We start from the raw sequence: 21,775 nt of genomic DNA, 5'->3' as shown, positions 1-21,775 counted from the left end.
TGTGTGTCAGATACAGGCTAGTTCCAAATGAGATATTTTACTTTAATTCTGTATCCAGTAGAGCAGATTTCAAGTAGCAATTGTAGGCACCCAGTTTGTTAGGCTGTGATTACTTTTAATATGTCTTATTCGTCATTGTCTAATAATATTTGGCTCTTAATCAGGAAATGCAGGATTTCTCAAATAGAGCTTTACGAACTTGGATTGCCAGTTTCCTCCAAGAGTATAAAGCTGAAGAGGGATTTTATTGGTCCTTCGTCCTTTTTGGAGTCATCAGCTACTTTGAGTGTTTAATGAAAGCCTTGAATCTTCTTCCCTAGAAAAATATACCTGTGTACATACATATACTTTGCATGCACTTGCAGAGGATTTCAAGGATTTCATGAAGCCAGACTACTTGGAATTCATTGGCTCCAAGAAGGAAACTTTTGTTACAGTTCCAAAGATTTTTTCATACCTTTACTTCTAGCAGAACAGTTCATTTTCCAAAAACTCTTTGCCCTGGTTGAAATGGCCAAAGGATCCTTGCCAGCTTAGCTTCTCTTCACCACCACCCTCCCCCTCTCATACCCGCTGTCCACACTATTAGGAAATTACTGATTGAGTCCAGTTTTCTAATTTCACAGGTGGGGAAGACAGTCTCAGGTTTTCCAAGTGACTTTACTCTAGGTCCCCACGACTTATTAAAGACAGAACCAGCACCAGAACCAAGTCATTGACTCAAACTGGAAGGATGTTTGTGTGTGTGTTAAACTTAATTCACATGAACCATTATAATGTGATAGGTAAGAATGTAGTCTCTTAGACCAGACTGTGGATTTGAATCTCAGATCTGCTACTTGGTAGTTTTGTAACTTTAGGCAAATTATGTAACCTTAGTTTCCTCATTTATAAAATGGGCATAATGCCAATCTCCTAGGTAAGTAATATATAGGATTATAGGTGTAATGCCAGTCTTCCAGGTTTTTATCCAGTATTAAACATTTCAATTCATGTAAAGCACTGACATGCTTGGCTACAGAGTCAATGCTCAGTAAATCTAGTTAAACCAAATCCTAAAAGTGGAAAAAAAAATAGATCTCGTTGCAACTTTTCCCAATGTCAACATCAATTGAGATAACTATGAGGAAATTCTGCTTATCTTTTGAACCAGGCAAACTCCTGAATACTAGATTAAATGCAAAGAGAAAGGCTATTTGGCCTCTAATGATTACGAAACCTAAAATGGTTCTGGGTGTTTTCCTCTTCTCCAGCAACCTCACTGGAAAACATCACGCTTGTGGCTGCCTGATAGTGCTGATTTTGAGGAGCTCTTTTCTCCTTTAGAACTGGACTCCGGTTGGCATTGGGTAGAGGCTGAGCTAAGAATCCTAGCTGACATGCTCTGCCTTCGTCAGCAAGTCAAGTGGCTCTATCATTTCCTCTCCTGTTGAAACCCTAGAAACTTGAGTCTCATTCTGCCTTCAGACTAAACTTTCTATATGCTTTTACATTAGGTGAGTATAATTTCTATCTTTTCCCCTTTGTTTTCACTAAAAATAGGAAGTGCATCTTGAATGCATCATGGAACACAAACATTTTAAAAATTAATGTTTTCAGTGTATGATGGATTGTCTCCTATGCACATCTGATTGTGTGAGATAAGAAAGTAGAAGGATATGTTACCTGAAAGTTTCAGGTGTGCTCTTTCATCAGCTTTGTAGACCGCCCTTTAAATGGCACGTGCTTTGCTGGATAATAAAAATGTGTGAGGGAGAATTTTTGCCCTCCCAGAACTTGTCTAGTGGGGAATACAGACCCGTGATCATGTGGTTTGAGTTATCATGTGGTTTAAGTACTATGAAAGGTAAAAATGTAGGACGCCCAGGGGAAGGGGGTCAGGCCCAGATAAGACTTTCTAAAGAAGGTTATTTCCAAACAGATATGAAGGGTCAATGGTGGGGTGGTGGGGCAGAGGCAGTTCTTGAATGCGGCTGGCAGCATGGAGTTGGAGAAGGGTTGTGACAAGAGATGAGGATGCAAGTAAGTAGGAACCAGCTGCTGGGAGTTTGGTGAGGGCAGGAGGAAGCCACCAGAGTGTTTTAAGTAGGAAAGTGACTTAACTGGATTTGCATTTTATGATCACGACTAACTACTGTGTGAACTGAGGGGGCCTGGCCTGGGAGGGCAGTTGGGAGCTGCAGGCTCCTGAACTAGAGTTCAGGTAGTGGAACCAGAGAAGTCAGAGCTTTTGGAAGTCAGATGAGCGGGACTTAGTGGGAGGCCTGAAGAGGGAGCAGTTGAGCATAAACCTACCACCACCACTTTTCCATCCTGTGTAACCTGTTACAGAAGTAAAGTTCCATGATCACCAGTGTTGGGGAACTGCTGTATCCTCCTCTTGGGGATTGCCCATGCTCCAAAGCATGTTAAAAGTTACAAGTGGTCCTGCAGTAGTTTCTGCCTATTTCCCTGCCATTTTGTGAAATACCTATTAACGTACACTGGATATTTGGGTATTTGTCATACTTGCTGTCTACCAAGCTCCTTTTGAGTACCCTTGCCAGGTTTGGGGAATGGTATCAGCTGAATCAGTCTAGCCTCTCCCAGGACAACCCGGGAAACTTCCCTGACTCCTTTGCATTTGGGACACAGGCATGGGGGAGGCCGTGAAGCTGTGATTCTGTTGCAGGGTACTTAGTGCTTGGTGGTGGTGGCACCAGCTTCCTCATCAGGCCAGTTTAATGGCATGGGTTTGGGGATTTTTTCTAAAAGCTTAACCTTGGACTAGTCTCTCTAGACCTCCCCAGAATTCTGTGAGGTACTCAATATCCTTTCCATAATCTGTTTTCTGTTTAATCAGACAAAGTCAGCTTCTCTTACTTGCAGCTAAGACCCTGACTGACAGAATATTACACAGAAGTAGTGTTCCAGGGAGCACACTCTGAGGAGGGTTGATCTTTCTAAGAAACTAGGGAGCTGCTTCAAACCAGGCATGATGTCATCGGCCAGGTAAGGGGGCTTCGGGCCATTCGTAGTGGAAGAACAGGCCAGCAGGTTGACTTGGGTCATAGTCTTGGTTCCTTCATTGACCACTTGGGCAAGTGACTTATTCTCTCTGAACCTTACTTTGCTCACTTGGGCCTATTACAGCTATCTTGCAGAACTGTTGTAAGGACTAAGCAATAAAATGTATGTAAGAAATATAACTTTTTCTTATTACAAACTAATTTTTATTTTAAGTCTCTGAGTCTTTGTCATATGTGTATCTTTAGTACCCAAGAGCAACTGGCATATGGAAGAGGCTCAGTTACTGTTGGCTGAATGAATGAATGAATGAATGAATCTTGACTTTGGTATTGAAATTGGGTTGGTACATAATTACACTAACTCATAAGTTTTCTTACATTATTTATTTATTTTTAGGGGAGATTTTTAAGCTAGAAGGCTAATGCTAAGATTTGTAATTTAAATAAGAGTAGGGAAACTAAAATAACTAAGTAAATCAAGAGATATATCCTAGCTAGAAGTTGCTTTTTAAATTTTAAATTTCCTACAGTTATCTATCAATATCATCAGACTTATTTTTTTCCCTGCTCAACCCTGAAAACCATTTTTTTAAAAAACCAACAAATTGTTATTATGGAAAATTTTAAGAACATGTAAAAGTAGAAAGAGTAATTAAATGAACACTCAGGTACCCATCACCCAACTTCAACAATTGTCTGTATTCCCCACTAGACAACCATTTTAGTGGGTGTATAGCAACCAGAACTCTCAAAAATTGCTGGTGGGAATGTAAAATGGGACACCACTTGAGAAAACAGTTTAGCAGTTTCCTGTAAAGTTACATACACTCAGCCTATCATCCAGCAATTCCACTCCAAGGTATTCCCAAGAAAAGTGAATATATCCACAAGACTTGTACGTGAATATTCATGGAAGCTTTATTAATAATAACCCCAAACTGGAAACAACCCAGATGCCCATCAACAGGTAAATGAAGAAACAAGAAAGAAAAAGGAATGACTCACGGATACACGTATTAACATAGATAAAATCTCAAAAATATGTTGAGTAAAAGAAGCCAGACACAAGAGTATTGTACTGTTGTTGAAGTTGGGTACTGTTTGATTATGCACTCTATTTCTGCTTCCTCCCTCACCCCATAAAAGATTATTTTGAAGTAAATCCCAAATATTTTATCATTTCACCTGTAAATATTCCAGTACATATCTCCAAAGGATAAGGACTCTTTTAACATAACCACAATACCATATCACACCTAAAAGATTAACAATCATTTCATACCATCAAATATTCAGCCCATATTTCCCTAATTGTCTCATAAATGTCTCTTTTACAGTTGGTTTGTTTGAATCAAGATTCAGAAAAAGTAAACTTGAATAGCAACAGTTTGGAAAAACAACCTAGGAGCTGGGACTGGGTTTCTGAAATCCCTGTTGCTGAATTATATCTGATTATATTTGTGAACTTATGCATATAGAATACGTTTCCAATAAATAATGTAGAATGACTCCGGCCAAGAGCTTCCACAGTAAACAGCATTATCATAGTGAACGCAAATACTGTCTCTTCCTGTATTAACAACCACATAGGAAATGAGGAATCCAACACACAAGCCACAATCCAAGTCCAGGATGACCACTATGCAGCATCCTTAAAGAGCTCGCAGTCCAGATAGGAAGCAGGAGATTAGGAAGGAGATCACAGGGAAGAAACTGGAATAGATATGTTTGAACGTATGGAAAATATTGTTGATAGAGAAAGATGTTGGATATTTGGGAAAAAATAACAACAGATTGATGGGAAACCAGGATAATGAAAAAAAAGGCAATTATTAACTCCGAGAAAAATGAAGCATTGCACAAGAAAGGAACGGTGGTTTTAATGGACTTCCTAGTGCAGCAGTGAGCAATATTTGCATTGTCCTAGTACTTTAGACGGTGATTGTTGATTTAATTAAGAATTGTGTGTGCCATTTTGTTGGATGGAGGGAGAAATGGGGGAGGGAGTATAGGAGAGCTAAATCCTTATCTACCAGGGCAAGAAGTCAAGAAATAATATGATACTGACAAATTAGAAAGAGCAATAGCTTATCATTTGGGAATATGGAGATAATAATATGAGAAACAGGTAGAAGGGTTGAGAATGTTTCCTAGAGAGGGCTTGGGAAGAAGTAAGGCAAGAGACTGCCTTACTAACTGCCAAATGGGACACTCACTCTCCAAATTTGGAATGGAACCCATTATAATTACCAGTGAGTCTAGGGGAACTGATCAAAACAGGGATAGGTTCTGCAGGCTTTTTTTTTTTTTTTTTTCCCTGAGGATGATAGCCCTGAGCTAACATCTGTGCCAGTCTTCCTCTATTTAGTATGTGAGTCACAGGCTTTTAAAAAAGCCTCTGCAGGCTTTTTTAAAAATCAGCTTTATTGAGTTTAACTTACTGATAATAAATCTCTTATTATTATAAAATACTGTACAGTTTGATGAATTTTGATAAATGTAGCACCCATGTAGCCATCACCACAAGCAAGATATAGAACATTTCCATCGCTGCAAAGGGTTCCCTTGCACCACTTCCCAGTCAATTCCCGTCCCCAGCCCCCAGCCCCCAGCAACTACTGTCCAGCTTCTATCACTGTAGATCAGATTCGTGGTTTCCAGAGTTTCATGTAAATGAAATCACAGCATAATCAAACAGTACAATACTCTTGTGTCTGGCTTCTTTTACTCAACATATTTTTGAGATTTTATCTATGTTAATACGTGTATCCGTGAGTCATTCCTTTTTCTTTCTTGTTTCTTCATTTACCTGTTGATGGGCATCTGGGTTGTTTCCAGTTTGGGGTTATTATTAATAAAGCTTCCATGAATATTCACGTACAAGTCTTGTGGATATATTCACTTTTCTTGGGAATACCTTGGAGTGGAATTGCTGGATGATAGGCTGAGTGTATGTAACTTTACAGGAAACTGCTAAACTGTTTTCTCAAGTGGTGTCCCATTTTACATTCCCACCAGCAATTTTTGAGAGTTCTGGTTGCTATACACCCACTAAAATGGCTAAAATGAGAAAGACTAACAATACTGGTTTGGGCGAGGATATGGAACAACTGGTTTTGTTGACTTTTTGGTAAATAGAATGCCCTTAAAATGTTTTCTCAGCACTCTGGAACAATAGTACTTAGTATCCATTTTGATCATAACCATTTAAAGTTTGTCCCTTTCCAAAGATTGGGTGAGTTCGATGGGATTTAGGGCAATCTGTATTAAGATTAAATCCCACCAGGTAGAAGTGACTTGTTCTAACCTAGGTATTTTTCACAGTGTTTAACTTGGCCAAACAGCCAACAAGGCAGGCAATAGATTCCGAGGGCAAAGATATAAATAACCTAACAGCACAAAATCAATCTGGCTCATTTCAGGCAATGACCACTAGTTATCAGCTTTCTTTATTTAAAAAAAAATTTAAATATTAGTCCTCTATTTGAAGAAATTTTTAAGCTGCTCGTACAAAATAGAGAATTGAAAGGCTACATCAGCAACTGGTGTATTTTTTTTCACTTTTGCCATTGGTCATTACCATTCCAATCCATCCGCCTCCTTCCCGGGAATAGCTACAGCACTCCGCCCCTCGGCCGGCCTGGCCCCGCCCATCTCCTCTACGCCTGCGCGCCGCCCGCGCCAGCCCCCTCTCCACCGCCGACACGCCGCGCGCCTGCGCACTGCCTCCCCATGTGGGCTCGGGACGTCAGCGGGTGTCGCTGAGCAGCGGCGCGAAGCCCCCTAGGGGACAGGACCTTGGCACCAGCTCGGCAGCCCCCACCGTCTCGCTGCTGCCCTCCTCTCTCGGTCGTTCCCCGGCGCACATCGCCATGGGCAAGAGCCGGACGAAGCGCTTCAAGCGACCTCAGTTCTCCCCTACGGGCGACTGTCAGGCCGAGGCGGCGGCGAACGGCACTGAGCGAGAGGAGGACGACGGGCCGGCGGCGGAGCTGCTGGAAAAGGTGAGGCGAGGGCCCGCCGGGCCGAGGGCCGGGCCGCGCGCCCCTGCCGCCGCGCCCCGCGCCTGCGCTCTGCTCCGCCTCTGACACTTGCTCCCTCCCGCAGCTCCAGCATCCGAGCGCCGAGGTCCGCGAGTGCGCCTGCGCGGGGCTGGCCCGGCTGGTGCAGCAGCGGCCGGCGCTCCCGGGCCTGCTGCGCCGGGACGCTGTGCGCCGCCTCGGGCCGCTGCTGCTCGACCCCAGCCTGGCCGTGAGGGAGACGGCGGCCGGCGCGCTGAGGTGAGCCGGGGGCGTTCCGGGGCGGTGCCTGGGATCCGGGCGGCACGGCGGCCGGCCGGCGCCTTCTGAGTGCCGCGCACCGTCGCTTGTCCCGTCTCGTCCGCGCTGCCAAGAAGTGCCAAGGGCCTCCCATTTGCAGAGGGGGGATATGAGCCCAGGCTCCAGACTCCCGAGGCCCCCGTGACCCCCCAGACCACACACATCCCTGTGTCCTCGTGGCTGCTCGCCTGCAGCAGCCGCCCGCCGGGCGTCCTCCGCCCAGGGCCTGGCGCACGTTGTCCCCTCTCCGAGAACCCTCCTTGGAGTCCTGAGGTTCGAGGAACTCCTCCAGTGTATGTGCCAGGTGTTCTAGGTGCAAAATCTAGAGGATTTTGAGCAGGCGGGACAGTGGTTAAGACAGCCGAGATCCCTGCCTTCACAGACCCCATGGTGACGAGGAGGCAGACAGGAGACTAGTAAACAGGTAAAACATAACGTTAGATGGTGATAAGTGCTATGGAGAAAACCAAGAGCGTGATGAGTTGGGGGTGGGGGGTTTTGAAGTTGGGTGATCTCTAGAAGACATTTGTGAGCTGAGAGCTGATGGGTGAGACAGCCAGACGTCGAAAAACAGGGGAAAAAGCATTCCTGACAGAGGAAACAGCGAAGAAGTGAGGCAGTAAAGGGCTTGGATGGTTAAAGAACAGAAAGGTTATGTGGCTGAGCAGAGTAGGGGGCGGGATATTACAGGAGATGAGGCTGGAGAGATGGACTAGGACTCCATGGTGTAGGGATAAAGGACCTGTTCTAATCAGGAGTAACATCTCATTTACTTTGGAAAAGACCACTGTGGCGGCTGTGCAGAGAATGGACTGTAGAGGGGGCAAGAGTAGAAGTTAATATTTGTAGTTCTTATAGCTCTGTCTATATTTATTATGTTTCATTCATTCATTTGGCAAATATATATTGAGTGCCTGCTGTGCACCAGGCAACCGTTAGGCTGTGGGCATGTGATAGTGAGCAAGACGGACATAATTTCTGTCCTTAATGGATCTTACTGTATTGAGGGAGACAGGCATTAACCAAATAATCACACAAGTGTATAATTACAACTAATGATAATTACAAAGGATGCTATGAAAGGATATAACTGGGAGTTCGGGGAGGAATACCTTAAGGAAGTGATGTTTGAGATGAGATCTGAGGGATGAGTGGGGATTACCCACTTGGTGGGGGAAACAGCTTGTAGAATGCCCTACCATTCCCCCTGAAACACACACACTGGGAGCTCCTGGAAGATTGTGAGGCATCTTCTGACTTGTCTTCATATCCTCAGTGCTTAGCACAGTACTGTGCACTCAGAAGGCAAGCAATGTCTTCCCAATTAAAATTAAGTTTAGTCTGGGTTGCTTCAGGGGGTGTCATTCTCAGTAGCCTCACCCTTGCTGCCCTTGAAGTCTTGATTCCAAGAAAAGGTCCCTTCAGATAAGATTGGGCTGTGATTTATTCACGGTAAATAGCGAAAGTCTCCTCCCCTCTTCCTTCCCTATAGCCCCGCACCTGTGTACTGTCTCAGACTTCAGAACTAAGTTGTCACGTGACAAAGTCATTTGTTTACATCATGTACAGCAAGGATCAGAACAGATGGAAATCTGTGGATTGGTTCTGCAGCATCTTACAGAAATCATAAGCAATTTCATCTGGTGAACCTTAAGTATGGTTAGAAATAGAAAAATTTGAGAGCTGAATAGTGTTTTGTGACATGTGATCTGGAAGTAAAACATTGTAAACTTCTTGTTTAGAAACCTCAGTGCTTGTGGAGGCTTTGACATTTGTGACGACATGGTGACTAAGGATATCATGACTCCTCTGGTGGCACTGCTAAAAGAGGTATGTGGCTGTTACAGTATCTTCCTGGCTGTGTTTAAATGTAGCTTTTAGTATCCAAACTTAGATAGGTTGTTTCCTTTTGGTTTAGTGCTTTGGTGTTGGTTGCTTTGTCTTCCCTCAAAACATCCTATGGGAATTTTATTTCTTTTCCTGGCAACACAGATCTCTCATCATTGATACCAGTCTCGCCATTATTTTGTTCTTACTACTTTTATTTATATGCTAGTTGGAAAAGACCTTCCTAAAACTATGGACTGACTGCTATAGACCCTGAACTTCCTACAATAAAAATAATTAGTATTTATTGATCGCTTATTTGTGTGCCAGGTGCTGTGTTTTGTTTTGTGTGTTATTTCATTTAATCCTCACAGCAGTCCTGTTTAGCAGGTATTATTATTCCTCTTTTACAGATGAGGAAGCTGAGACGCAGACATTAGGAATTTGCTGTGAAGATTACATTAAGTTCTCAAATTTAATATCATGCCAGCCTATTGCGTGACGTAGTTCAGGGATTAAGGAGCTGTCTCTCTGGAGTGCCTCTCGTCCACTGTTCTGTGTTCACGGGTGATTTTCACTTAAGGCTGTATAAAGAGTATCCAATTTTGATGAGAGGCATCAGTCTTGTTCCCTTTAGAGCAGTGATTCTGCTGGGGGTGACTTGCCCCTCAGGGGACATTTGGCGATGTCTGGAGCCATTTTTGGTTGTCACTGCTTGGAGGTCGGGGTTGCTACTGGCATGTAGTGGGTAGAGGCCAAGGATGCTGGTACGTATCCTGCAGTGCACATGACAGCCGCCACAACAAAGAGTCATCCAGGCCAACACGTCAGTAGTGCTGAGATTGAGAAGCCTGCTTCAGAAGGTGTGTGGGTTATGCTAGGGGGCGGCACTGCAGAGCGGGTCAGAGCACCAGCTTTGGAGCCAGCATGCCTGGATCTGAATCCCAGCTTCACCATACCTTCAGCAAGCACTCTGTAGCTCAATATCCTATTTGTAGAGAGACTGGGGATAATAGTTCATCTACTTCATAGGTTTGTGGTGAGGGTTAAATGACTTGATATATGCAAAGTGCTTAGAAGAGTGCCTTGCTCGTAGAAGGTCCTGTGTAGATGTTAAGTCTTACTATGTGGTACCTTTCTCTGCCTTATATACTGTCTTTATCACATTAGATAAAATAGTTTGTATTTATTTTACATTTTCACTTAAAATGTGAAATACTTTATATCTAGTTTGTACAATGATTTGTGAACCTCTGTTGTCTGTATTTCTTGCCAAAAAAAGAACAGGGTTGTGAGAACTGTACCGCTTACGAGAATTTGATTGGCTCGTTAACCACTGTCATTTCTGATGTTTAGTTTTTGTGATTCTTCACTATCATTAGCCTTTTTTGTTTAATTATTCTTTTGAACCAGGGTGCTAATCATGATATTTGGTTACAGTGTAGCGCTGGACTGGATTCAAATGAGACGTCTCCGGAAAAAAAAGATCGGAGCAGAAGTTCTGTTGAGAACATAGCCAATGAGGCCGTGAACGTGCTGTGGAATATATGGTAAGATGCTTTCCAAATGCAGCGTCCTGCGGCAGGACTCCTCGGGCTGCTACTCTTTCTGCTACACTGCAGAGTTCTCCTTCCTGGGCCTGTAAATCGGTGATGCTAACGCTTGGTAGGAGGTAGTCTCAGGTGACCTAAGGTCAGCCTTCCTTCCCAAGCCCTTTCCTCACAGCATCACTACGTCTTTTTTTTTTCGCTTTACAACTCTTCTCTCCAGTCATAGCTGCTGACAAGAATTAGAGGAATCATGGCTGTTAGCACCTACTGCAGCCCGCTCCTCCCCCTCCGCCCGCATACCTTAAGTGGCAGTTGTCTTAAAACACCAGCTGCTCTGTCCTGGCCTCTGGAATGAGAGAGGGCCACACACGGGGGCTGGTGCTCTCCTGCTCGGCCCTGGCAGTTGCTGTTTGGCAGCGAGGTCAGTGCCGGAGAAGAGCTCCCCAGAAGGAAGAAGGCCAGGCTCCCTTCCATGATGTAGCAGTGAGAGGGTAGAATGGACCTGCCATTGGAAGTGGAAAGGGCTAGAAACACTACCTGGATTTATTTTTTTTCTACCCCGTTTTGTGTCCCACATTTCTAACAAGATTCTGTGGTAGTTCCTTATTTTCACTCAGCAGCGATGATAACTTCTGACCTAAAAGCACAGGTATTTCTTAGAATACAAGATTAAGTTGGATCCTGAAAAGCTGCCTACATAGCAATCCGACTTGCTTACGATTTCGTTTTATACTGATGGGTACATTCCACCAGAAAAAGTGGAGCGATCAGATTTGAGGAAATGGAATGTGAGCAAGCTGGTGGGTGCTGTTTTTCTGTGCAGTAGATAACTTTAACTTATGTAAATTGTTGAACTTGGAAGTTTTTTAAAAATTTCTTTGAAAGGAACCTGAAAAGGTGATCTCTATAGTAATCTCTCTTTCCTGAATGCCTGTGAGCCCTATGTGTATCATTTCCAGTTATCACAGCTCTTAACAGTTTTGTTTCATAGTTTATATTTTACATTATATTTACATATGTATGTATGTTAAATTATCTTAACATGTAGATGCCTCATCTTCCTGACTATACCTGACTTTATTGTGGGCTTCCTAAGCGTAGGCTCATAGCAGTATTGTGGTAACTGGATGGGTGGGTGGATGGATGGTTAGATAGAAAGAAAATAGTTTATCTTTAGATAACAGGATTGAATTTAATAATTTATCCAGCTCTGACAGCTATTAGTGTGTCATGTGGATACGTGGTATGTGTGGAGGAATACTTTTCTCTGGAAACATGGATAAAATTATGATAATTAGCTCAGTTTACCCTGTATTTAGTATGTATGTTTATTAATGATGTTGATAAATTAATAACAATACTGATTCTTTTATTAAAAGGTAGTGTAACTTCAAAAATATTATAGTAATTTCTCTGTTGAAGACTATACATTCTGTTTGTTGAAATTAGCAGTTTAGAAGGAATGAATGAAATTTTAATTTTACTTTTTTTAAAATTTGTGCCTTTTGTGTGATAAGTATGGAGACCTTTTATCCTTACTTTAACTTATTATTACTATAGTATGGTGAAAAGAACAGTAGGCTGGACCTAAGGAACCACCACTAACAAAATGTGTGATCTTTGGACAGACCACTTCACCTTTTGGGGCCTGGGTTCCTCATCTATAAAATGAGGAGTTGAAGTCAACGACTCCTAAGGTCTCTTCCAGCTCTAACCTTCTGTAAGGAAACTGGCCTGCGGGTAAAGAGATTGGTTAAAAGATCCTACTGTGATAGAAATGAAAACACAGACAGCTAGTTGTGTTCATGTACAGTGAATATGAGGGGGCGTTGGTTTCTTCATCTATAAAAATGGCGGGTGTTTGACTCCAACTCTTTGGTTCTTTTATAAAGCCTAATTTATTTTTTTGTGAATTTCTGTCGTTGATTTCTCAATATTAAAATGTGAATAGTAAAACTCTTTTTTCCCCCTTCAATTTAGTGAATGCAGTAGTAGAGCAGTGTCTATATTCACCAAAGAAGGGTGTTTGGAGATTGTATTAAAGTATTTAAGTAGGTTTTCCACCAATGTTGACCTGGCTATTTCAGTAGGTAAGTGAAGAAAAGGTGATAATTTATTAAGTACGTGTGGCCTTATTCAAAAATTGTTACTCAGACATAGCATGTTTATTCTACAGGAGTGATTTTTTTCTCATTGTATGTAAATACATAGCTGAGTTCTGTTTGTTCTGAATCTTTTAAAATCTGTGATTAAAACATTACTTACACAATTTTCCTGCTCTTCACTCTGAAAGAGAGGAAGGTAATTATGTGAGCATATGTAGTTTCTAGTGTATTACCATTCTTAGAAAACTTTATTAATTCTTGAAGTTTTCATCTTTCATTTACTGAGAAGCAGTAACCCCAACTACCAGGCCTTTGAGCCAAGGTTAATGGGAATCTAGACTTATTTAAATGTCTTGGACCACTCTCTCATACTTGCAGCAGAAAGCTGATAACCTGTGCTTTTTTTGAGAGAGGAAGATAAGTGATTGAAATTTCATGTGGCCCTGCCTTCCTTCTGTGGGACAGGGAAAGCAGAGTCTGGCAGCTTCCGCTGCGCTGGCTCCCTCGCCTTCTGTACGTGGGGTTAGAGAGCCATGGGGGTCCCTCACTCAGCAGGAGGAGGAGACAGAAACCAGAGGGTGGGTGGCTCAGCAGAGCTCTGGGGGAGAGCGGAGAAGTAGCTGATGAAAAGCGTTTCTCTTCACCCATCGTAATGGCAGGCATCCAGTGGTCCTTTCATTTAACTGTGCATTTCTCCTGGCAAGGGCAGAGTGTGTTTCCCTTACTGAAGTGTATTCCCTTACCCGTGTTTCTCTTGGCTCTAATGGATAATTTTCAGAGAACAGAAAAGAAAAAAGAAATAGTGGAATAAATATTACTGGGAAACACGTAGAAATCAGTTTCTCAAAGTGGAATCTCTGGCAGAAGGGAGATTTGTGAGTAAAAGTGGATTTAAAAATAGTTGAACTGGGAAAATGGTAGATGACTTCTAGTCTGAGAGAACGGTTTTGTTAACAAGAGAATTTCAAGAAAGTTAGTTCATAGCATTTAAAAGAACTTCACTTCTATTTTGTACCTTTAGTCTTATAGATAATTTTTTTAGTATTTTTCTCTAATGAACTTTTAAAAAGTAGATCAGAACAAAGTGATTTTGCATTGTATAATAGTGTTTACCCTCTGCATTTAACTAGATTCATGATTTTTTTAAACAAAAGTCAAATTACTTTTGTTTCAGAAATCCAGCAGGGCTTACATATGGTAAAATGAACTTCTGAGATTCCATCCTTCTTATTAGTATGTCGTTGTTTGAACTTGTATCATCTTTATGGTAGCAGTCACAACTTATCTTGGCTTTTTGCTAAGTAAATTTAATTAGTCTCTTAATGAAAAAATATTACATTTGGATATATGTATCTGTACATATATGCATATATATGGATTCGTATACAAATGTATTTTGAGAACCAAACTAGATCACACAAATAGCATGTATTTTGACTAATTTGGATGGGCATGATCGACTTTGAAATTTTTAGACCTGGAAAGGAATAGATTTATATTGAATACGATATTTTAAAGAAAACAAATTTGGGTTTGCTTCCTCCTTTGTGCTTCAGAGATCTCTTCTGTCGACCTTTCATGCAATCCCAGTTGTTTTTATACTTTCAGTTAATTATTTTTAGTGTGCAAGTTGTAATCCATTGTTGTATTTTAATGCAAAGGAGGAGTTAAGTGCTAAATGGATCATATTGTCTATTAATATTTTACCCATCTCTTAATTTGCTCATATTTTTATGTAAAATACTTTTTTTCTTAAAGAAATATTGCTTCACCAGAAATAACTCTTAATTTTTAAGATATGCTGAATTTTTAAAAAGCCAGAGTGTCCCCAAATGTAGGGCTTGCTGTTAGTGACAGCAGAACTACTCTAAGTGTTATCTGTGGACTGGTGTTTGGTCCACAGGCTGTTTGCTGCTGGTTCACAGTGAGTACAGAAACTGAGGATAAACCTTTATAATATATGGGGTTTCTTTTTTTGGCTGAGGAAGAGTCACCCCAAGCAACATCTGTTGCCAATCTTCCTCTTTTTTCTGCTTGAAGAAGATTAGCCCTGAGCCAACATCTGTGCCAGGCTTCCTCCATTTTGTATGTGGGTCGCCGCCACAGCACGGCCAACAAGCAGTGCAGGTCTGCGCTCAGGACCCGCACCCGAGAACCCAGGCTGCCGGAGTGGAGCACGCTAACCTTAACCACTGGGCCACAGGCCCAGCCTCTGTAAATGTTTATAGTAATCCCACATTGTCACGACATTTAAGAGCCTTTTAAATTGTATTTTATAAAAGTGTAGTTCTGTAAAGAATTAGAAATTAAGAAAAAGAAAAGAAAAAAGATCTTGAAGCGCTGATAGTTTAGGAAGCCTCATTTGCATATACCATCCTTGAGGTAAAGCATACATATCCCAAAAAGCTACGTTTCTGAAGAAGTTGTAAAGATGCAGATGTTTTTTGATGTTATATTGGTGTGAATTATCCTAGCAGAAGTCATCTGTTTCTGAATATTTAATTTTTGTCTTTATAGCATATTGTTTGCAGACGGTGACTGAAGATAACCCCGAGCTACTGAAATCTTTCAGTGCCCCAGCGTTGCATGTGCTGGAATCAGCAATGCTTTCTCCTGTCAATTCCATGGAATACATTCTGTTAAAGACGTTGGTGTCAGGTAAAAATTAGCCATATGTGATAGTATGCTTTTTTAGTAACTTGTAAGGGGTAGAGATGGGGGCCAAAATTCAGACATTCCTTCATTTCACCACATCAGGGCCTCCCATGCTTATGTCTGTTCTGAGAAATTTTAATATTTAAGTGGAGATCTTTAATTCAAGCGGTTGTGCATAGTCGCAAAGCCTTCTAGAATAGATTTGTTTTCAATTTAAAGAACTACTGTTGTCTGAAAAAGAAATGCTATGGTCAGGATCCCCTCTTATTTATGAGGCAGTGAGTTCAAAAATTAACTGTGGGCATCCAAGACATGACCACTCACTTTTCTGTAAGTTCTTTACCTCCAACTCTGTTCTCCTTGGAATTTCTAAATACAGAAATGAGAAAGAATCTGGTGATATCTTGAGTAATGGGCAATTTGTACAGTTTTTTTTGTTTTTGCTGGGAAAGATTCACCCTGAGCTAACATCTGTTGCCAATCTTCCTTTCCTTTTCTTTTTTTAATTTTTATTTTTTTTCTTCCTCCCCAAAGCCCCAGTACATAGTTGTATATTCCAGTTGTAAGTCCTTCTAGTTCTTCTATGTGAGCTGCCGCCACAGCATGGCCACTGACAGACGATGCTGTAGTTCTGCCACCGGGAACCAAACCCCGGCGGCCAAAGCATAGAGCGCCGAACTTGAACCACTAGGCCATCAGGGCTGGCTCTGTACCGTTTCTGTGTATATTTTCCTCTTGGCTTTTGGCCTTGCAGAGGTAATTTATCTCGAGAGGTGGCTTTTTTCAAAGTGATAAAATACACATAACAAAAAATTTACTATCTTAACTATTTTTAAGTGTACAGTTCAGTAGTGTTAAGTTCACTCACATTGTTGTGCAACAAATCTCCAGAACTCTTTTCATTTTGCAAGACTGAAACTCTATACACGTTAAATTACTCCCCATTGTCCCCTACTCCCCATTTTCCCCTCCGCCAGCCCTCAGCAGCCACCATTCTACTTTCTGTCTCTATGAATATGACTATTCTAGGTGCCTCATATAAGTGGAATCATACAGTGTTTCTTCCTATGACTGGCTTATTTCACTTAGCATAATGTCCTCAGAGTTCATCCATGTTGTAGCCTGTGTCAGAATTTCCTTCCTTTTTAAAGCTGAATAATATTCCACTGTATGTATCTACCACATTTTGTTTATCCATTCATCCGTGGATGGACACTTGGGTTGCTTCCACCTGTTGGCTTTTGAATAATGCTGCTGTGAATATGAGTGTACTAAAATCTGAGGTCTTCGTTTCAGTTCTTTTGGGTGTATACCCAGGAAGTGTTTTTATTTTTACAGTCACTTTTTTTTTTTTAATTCATCTAACTACTTACTGGTAACTCCTGTTCTATTTTGATAAGCAAAAAACCAAGAACCTGCTCTCTGGTTTGTTCGTGAGACTTTGGAATTTTAGTACATTCCATCCCACTCTTGGAATATAAGAAGCTGCTTAGGAGAGCAGCTCAGGTTAAGATTAAAGGAAGCAAGGCAACTTAACTTAATTTGTTGTTTTAAAAGAAACTCGATCAGTGTTCTCTTGGTCTGCTGCTGTGTGCCAAGGGAGGGAGACGGTTGTGAAGGACTGTGATAAAGGCAGCTGCCTCTGTGTAAAGCTTTTTCACATTTAATAAAAACGGAACAAAGGCAGTGGGGTTGAGAATGTTTGAAATTATACCTGAGCTTAAAGAATCAATCTTGTGGAAACTGTTTAATAAAAGATTTCACAGGCGATTCCTTTGTCCTTGTGTTCATTTTTTCCAGGCACAGTTTGGAATCTAAAAGACGTTATTCCATCTAAGAGTCAGGCAGAAATCATAAATGCCATTCTCAAGATCTTATCTGAAGTTTTGGAAATGGATGCTGGTGAAACGGTTATTCGAATGAAGGAGGCTGAAACTCAGAAGTTAAAAACTGCTGCAGAGACTGAGGAAATATTAGAAAATGCTAATGGTGATGTTTTGATTGAAGATGATGAAATGGAAGAAATTCCTCATAGAAGAAAAGTCAGAAGGAAAACTTTCATTTCAGATTTACTTCCAGTAAGTCAGATTGATGCTTTCAAACGTCGATTAATACAGCTCTTTTCTTTCAATACATATCCTAAGCTTTGTAGAAAAATGTTATAGCAAAATTAATTAGAAAGTGAATTTCAGTAAAAATCAGTCATATTTTCCCATTAACTCTCACTATAACATTAGAAATCTACTCCCAAAGGGGAAAAAAAACCTCCTGTTTAAAATGAAACTTCTATATACGGAAGATTTCTACATTGGGTTAGACAATAGTTTTGCAACACTTTAGAAGCATGTGATCATCTTCCTAACCCACTTTAGTTGCACACTGTCTCCCAGATTGTCTTCACACTAAAGGAATTTTTACTTTGCATGGATTGGCCCTTGCATCCTTTGTCTCTTTTATTTTAGTATTTAGCTTTACCAGAGGAACAAACCAGACTTTCCTTTACCCACTGCTGCTGAGCAGAGGAGGCTGGGCGACTGTGAGAATTGATGATGGTTTGTGGTTTCTGCAGCCTGGGTGATGGTGGCACACTTGTGCTGGTGGGTGTGATGTTGGGATAAGGGTGCAGGAAACATTTCAGCTGAGCCAGTCAGCAGAGAGGGAGCCATACATCGGGAAAACATTTCGCCCAAGGAGGAGAGCAGGAGTTGGGAAGACAAGGATGGTGAGTCGGGCTTTATTCATTCAGGTGCACATTTTCTGTGCTCCTGCCGTGTGCCAGGCACCGTGCCAGGTGCTGATGATGGAAAGATGATTGAGACATTTTTCTTGTCTTCAGGGACCTTTTCCATCTTGGGAGGACAGACATATAATTATGATTTATTATAATGCCTGTGCTAAGAACGGTGATGGACTGTGCCCAGATTTCTAAGGGAGCAGTTTTCTATAGAGTAGGCACTCCTGACTCATCCCTGATGGGGGAGACAGGGAAGAGGCTGTCAGGGAAAGCTTTTTGGACAGAACACCCGAGCTGTCTCAAAGGCTAGGGTAGGAAGCAGCATGGCAGAAGCAGGGTAGTGTTGTTCAGGGGCCTGGAAGCAGGAGGATCAGGCAGGAGGCTGCTCAAGTCACTCTGAAGAAAGATGATGAGGCCTGAACTGGAAGAATGCTATTAACATCCTCTCACACTTTCTACAATTTCAGACGTGGCCTGTCCTGATTCATAGAAAATGAACTGAAACTGAGAATTGTCTTAAGTCAATGTCTTAGAGTTTTGATAATCTGCCTAATAAGAATTCTTTAAATGGAATATACCGGAAAACAAATATACCAGTACACTACTTTCTTGCATTCACAAAGTCTTGTAAAGCCTGAATTAGTGGTGTTTTAAAGAAATGTCGTGGTTAGAACTACTTTCCCAGTCCCCATGAATGGCTGTTGGGTGCAGAGCGTGGTGTTAAGTGCTGGGAGGGATACAAAGTGAGAAGGCTGTCCTGTCCTTGAGCTGCCTGCAAATCATAAGGAGCTTAAAAAACGTAGACCCCCTTTTGGTTCCAGGGGCACATGTCTGAACCCCAGATTTACTCCTTGTCTCGCTTTTGCATCTGAGTCAGAGTCGACTAGGCTTTAAAGTCAGTGAAGTAGGACAGACAAAGGCATAGCTGTGCGCCGTGTCCTCCCAAAGGGGTGTGAGAAAGAACCTAGCAGTGCCTCTTCAGTTGTCACAGGAAGGGTAAGCTGTAGATCCAGGATGTGCACGCTTTCACAGCCACAGGTGGAAGACGAGGGCTTGGAGGCTCCTGTGCAGCCTCAGTGGTGCACTGACTTCGCCCTGCCTGAGGCACGTGTACTGCGTTTCACCACCCGAATTCCTGTCGGAGCAGAGGTGGACATGACATTGGGCCGTCAGGAACTCTGAAGTCGTGCTGGGAGCAGGAGAATGGCACTCCTGGGGATTTCCCCCCTCCAGCCTGGCTTCTGCGGGGCTCCTGAAGGGAGCAAGTGGGGGTTGAGATCCACCTCTACCAGGGTTAAGTGCAGTTTAAAAAGTATGGGTATTTAGGGCCGGCCAAGTGGCGTAGCGGTTAAGTGCACGCGCTCCGCTTCAGCAGCCCGGGATTCGCAGGGTCGGGTCCCGGGGGCGCACCAACGCACCGCTTGTCAAGCCATGCTGTGGTGGCATCCCACATATAAAGTAGAGGAAGATGGGCAGGGATGTTAGCCAGGGCCAATCTTCCTCAGCAAAAAAGAGGAGGATTGGCGTCGGATGGTAGCTCAGGGCTGATCTTCCTCACCAAAAAAATAAATAAATAAAAATTAAATAAAAATAAAAAGTATTGATATTTAACACTATTTAGAGATTTACTTTCCTAAGTATTATTTTAAGATAGAATTTTGGTGCTTATAAAATGCAGTGTTTTCTCATAACAAAAGCTTGCTTTTTTAAAGTCTGTTAACGTAACTGAGTAGACTGGATGATTAACATGCTAGTCAGTCAGCCGATGTTTAAGTGCCAGTGGGGTGCTCGGCATCGTGCTGATGCGTGCCAGGAATACAGATTTGTAGTGAGTCAGCTCCCGTCTTTCACGCTGTCTGGTGGCTTGTGCAGGAGTCTCTCCGAATCAAAACGTTAAATTGCATCATTTCACTTAGGAAGGTATCCCAGCTCGTGGCCACGTGGCTCAAGTTCCACACGCTCCACTTCGGCAGCCCCGGTTCTCGGGTTCAGATCCTGGGTGTGACCTACTCCACTCACCAGCCATGCTGTGGTGGTGTCCCACATATAAAGTAGAGGAAGACTGGCACAGATGTTAGCTCAGGATGAATCTTCCTCAGCCAAAAAAAAAAGAAAAGGTGTAATCACAAATAATGTAAAGAAAGAACCAACCCAACTTGTTGTTTTAACGTATGCTAAAGTAGAGTACTCGCGACTCATCTTCCACAGTTATCAGTTATCAAATCATAGTCTGTTTTATTTCATCTCTTTCCCCACCCACTCTCCCCTCTCACTACTGAATATTTTGAAGCAAATCTCAGATGTCATAACATTTCATCTACATTGGTTCTTTGTGTCAGTTTGATAACAATAGGAAGCAGGGAGATGTTCTGAGCAGGAGAGTTATATAAAGAAGCGGAGCTTAATTTCAGAGTTCTTCTAAGCCAGATCGTCCATTTTAGGTGGACGAGAACCCCGCAACAGCGTGTCTTGTTTAGCTGTGCGTCCACTCTCGTAAATGTTCATGTGGTTAAACATCATACATAAAGCAAAGAGGACTAATTTGTATATACGTTCTTGCCAGCAGTAGAAGGAATACAAATACAAGGATTCCTAAGCTACGTCTATTAAATTAACAATTTTTTTTTTTTTTTTTAACAACGTGGATTAAAATTGCAGTAAAATTATTGCACAAAGACGTTGCTGGAGGATTATAAATGAGTGTGAATATTCTGGAAAGGAAAATGGGAATACATCACAGGATCTATAGATGTGTTTTTTACCTCTGGCCCAGTAAATATGAGGAAATAAGATAGCCAAGTAATCTGAAATAGTCCACACTAGTGGAATGCTTAATAAATTATAGTGCATCGATTTAATGGAATATTGTATGGCCATTAAAAAGACAATTAGGAAACTATTGAAATTGGGAAATATTCAGACAATAAAATATACATTATTTTTTGCTTATGCACTATTTTGGAAATTCATTGTAGCTATTTCACTTTTCATAGGAGACTTGAGAATTAATGTCATGTAAATTTATACAACTCATTTTAAGAATGTTAATTGATAAGTTCACGTTATTTATTTCCAGAGAAAAAGTCCCCCTGTTTCTTCAGTCTTAAATGCTTTATTGCAATCTTCGAAGAAAGCAGGAAGCGAATCTGTCTGCTCCTTAGCCAAGCTCTGTTGGTCGTGTAAGGGCTTGTTATTAGTTATTGTTAATGCAGTCTTTTCCAAAAGGCATTTAGCCTAAGCATCTCAAAGGTGTGTGTGGACGTGCCTGCTGTCTGGAGTGAACTCTTGTTGGACCCTAGTGTGCTGAGCTGCTGCTTAGCGCACTAGATCAGGTTCAGGGTGAATTCAGTTCAGAATTCCTGAAGATTTATCTGCTCTCTGCCGCTAGGCGACACCTAGAGAGTAACCGTGCAGGCGGATGGAAGCCCGGTCAACAGTGGCATGCCCCTCAGTGCCGAGGGAATCAGAAGGCCTGTGTGTGCTTCCAGTACTTTATGACTTTTCTTCTCCTACCCCACCCCCCAGGTGCTCTACTCCAAGTGCAGAAATCATCTAGGAGGCTTTAATTAAGGACATT

The 21,775-nt window shown here is 41.9% G+C and overlaps 1 protein-coding gene across 2 annotated transcripts in view; it reads left to right on the top strand.

Moving 5' to 3' along the window:
* Window positions 1-6,740: 6,740 nt before the first annotated feature.
* HEATR3 (HEAT repeat containing 3) overlaps window positions 6,741-21,775 on the top strand; it is a 36,049-nt gene continuing 21,014 nt past the window's right edge. The window contains exons 1-7 of one of the 2 annotated variants that reach the window (XM_087420288.1): window positions 6,741-7,012; window positions 7,116-7,288; window positions 9,070-9,157; window positions 10,595-10,704; window positions 12,685-12,794; window positions 15,327-15,467; window positions 17,265-17,542. In XM_087420288.1, coding sequence (XP_087276414.1) covers window positions 6,881-7,012; window positions 7,116-7,288; window positions 9,070-9,157; window positions 10,595-10,704; window positions 12,685-12,794; window positions 15,327-15,467; window positions 17,265-17,542 — 1,032 coding nt within the window. In that variant the 5' untranslated portion in view covers window positions 6,741-6,880. Of the gene's footprint in view, window positions 7,013-7,115; window positions 7,289-7,436; window positions 7,752-9,069; window positions 9,158-10,594; window positions 10,705-12,684; window positions 12,795-15,326; window positions 15,468-17,264; window positions 17,543-21,775 lie in introns of those variants that run through there. The other variant, XM_087420287.1, reaches the window with a different exon arrangement.

The sequence above is a fragment of the Ceratotherium simum genome, chromosome 30 (assembly GCF_057802395.1).
Source record: "Ceratotherium simum simum isolate JZ-2026a chromosome 30, ASM5780239v1, whole genome shotgun sequence".
In the NCBI taxonomy this organism is placed as follows: Eukaryota; Metazoa; Chordata; class Mammalia; order Perissodactyla; family Rhinocerotidae; genus Ceratotherium; species Ceratotherium simum.
This window is presented reverse-complemented; position numbering and strand designations above follow the sequence as displayed.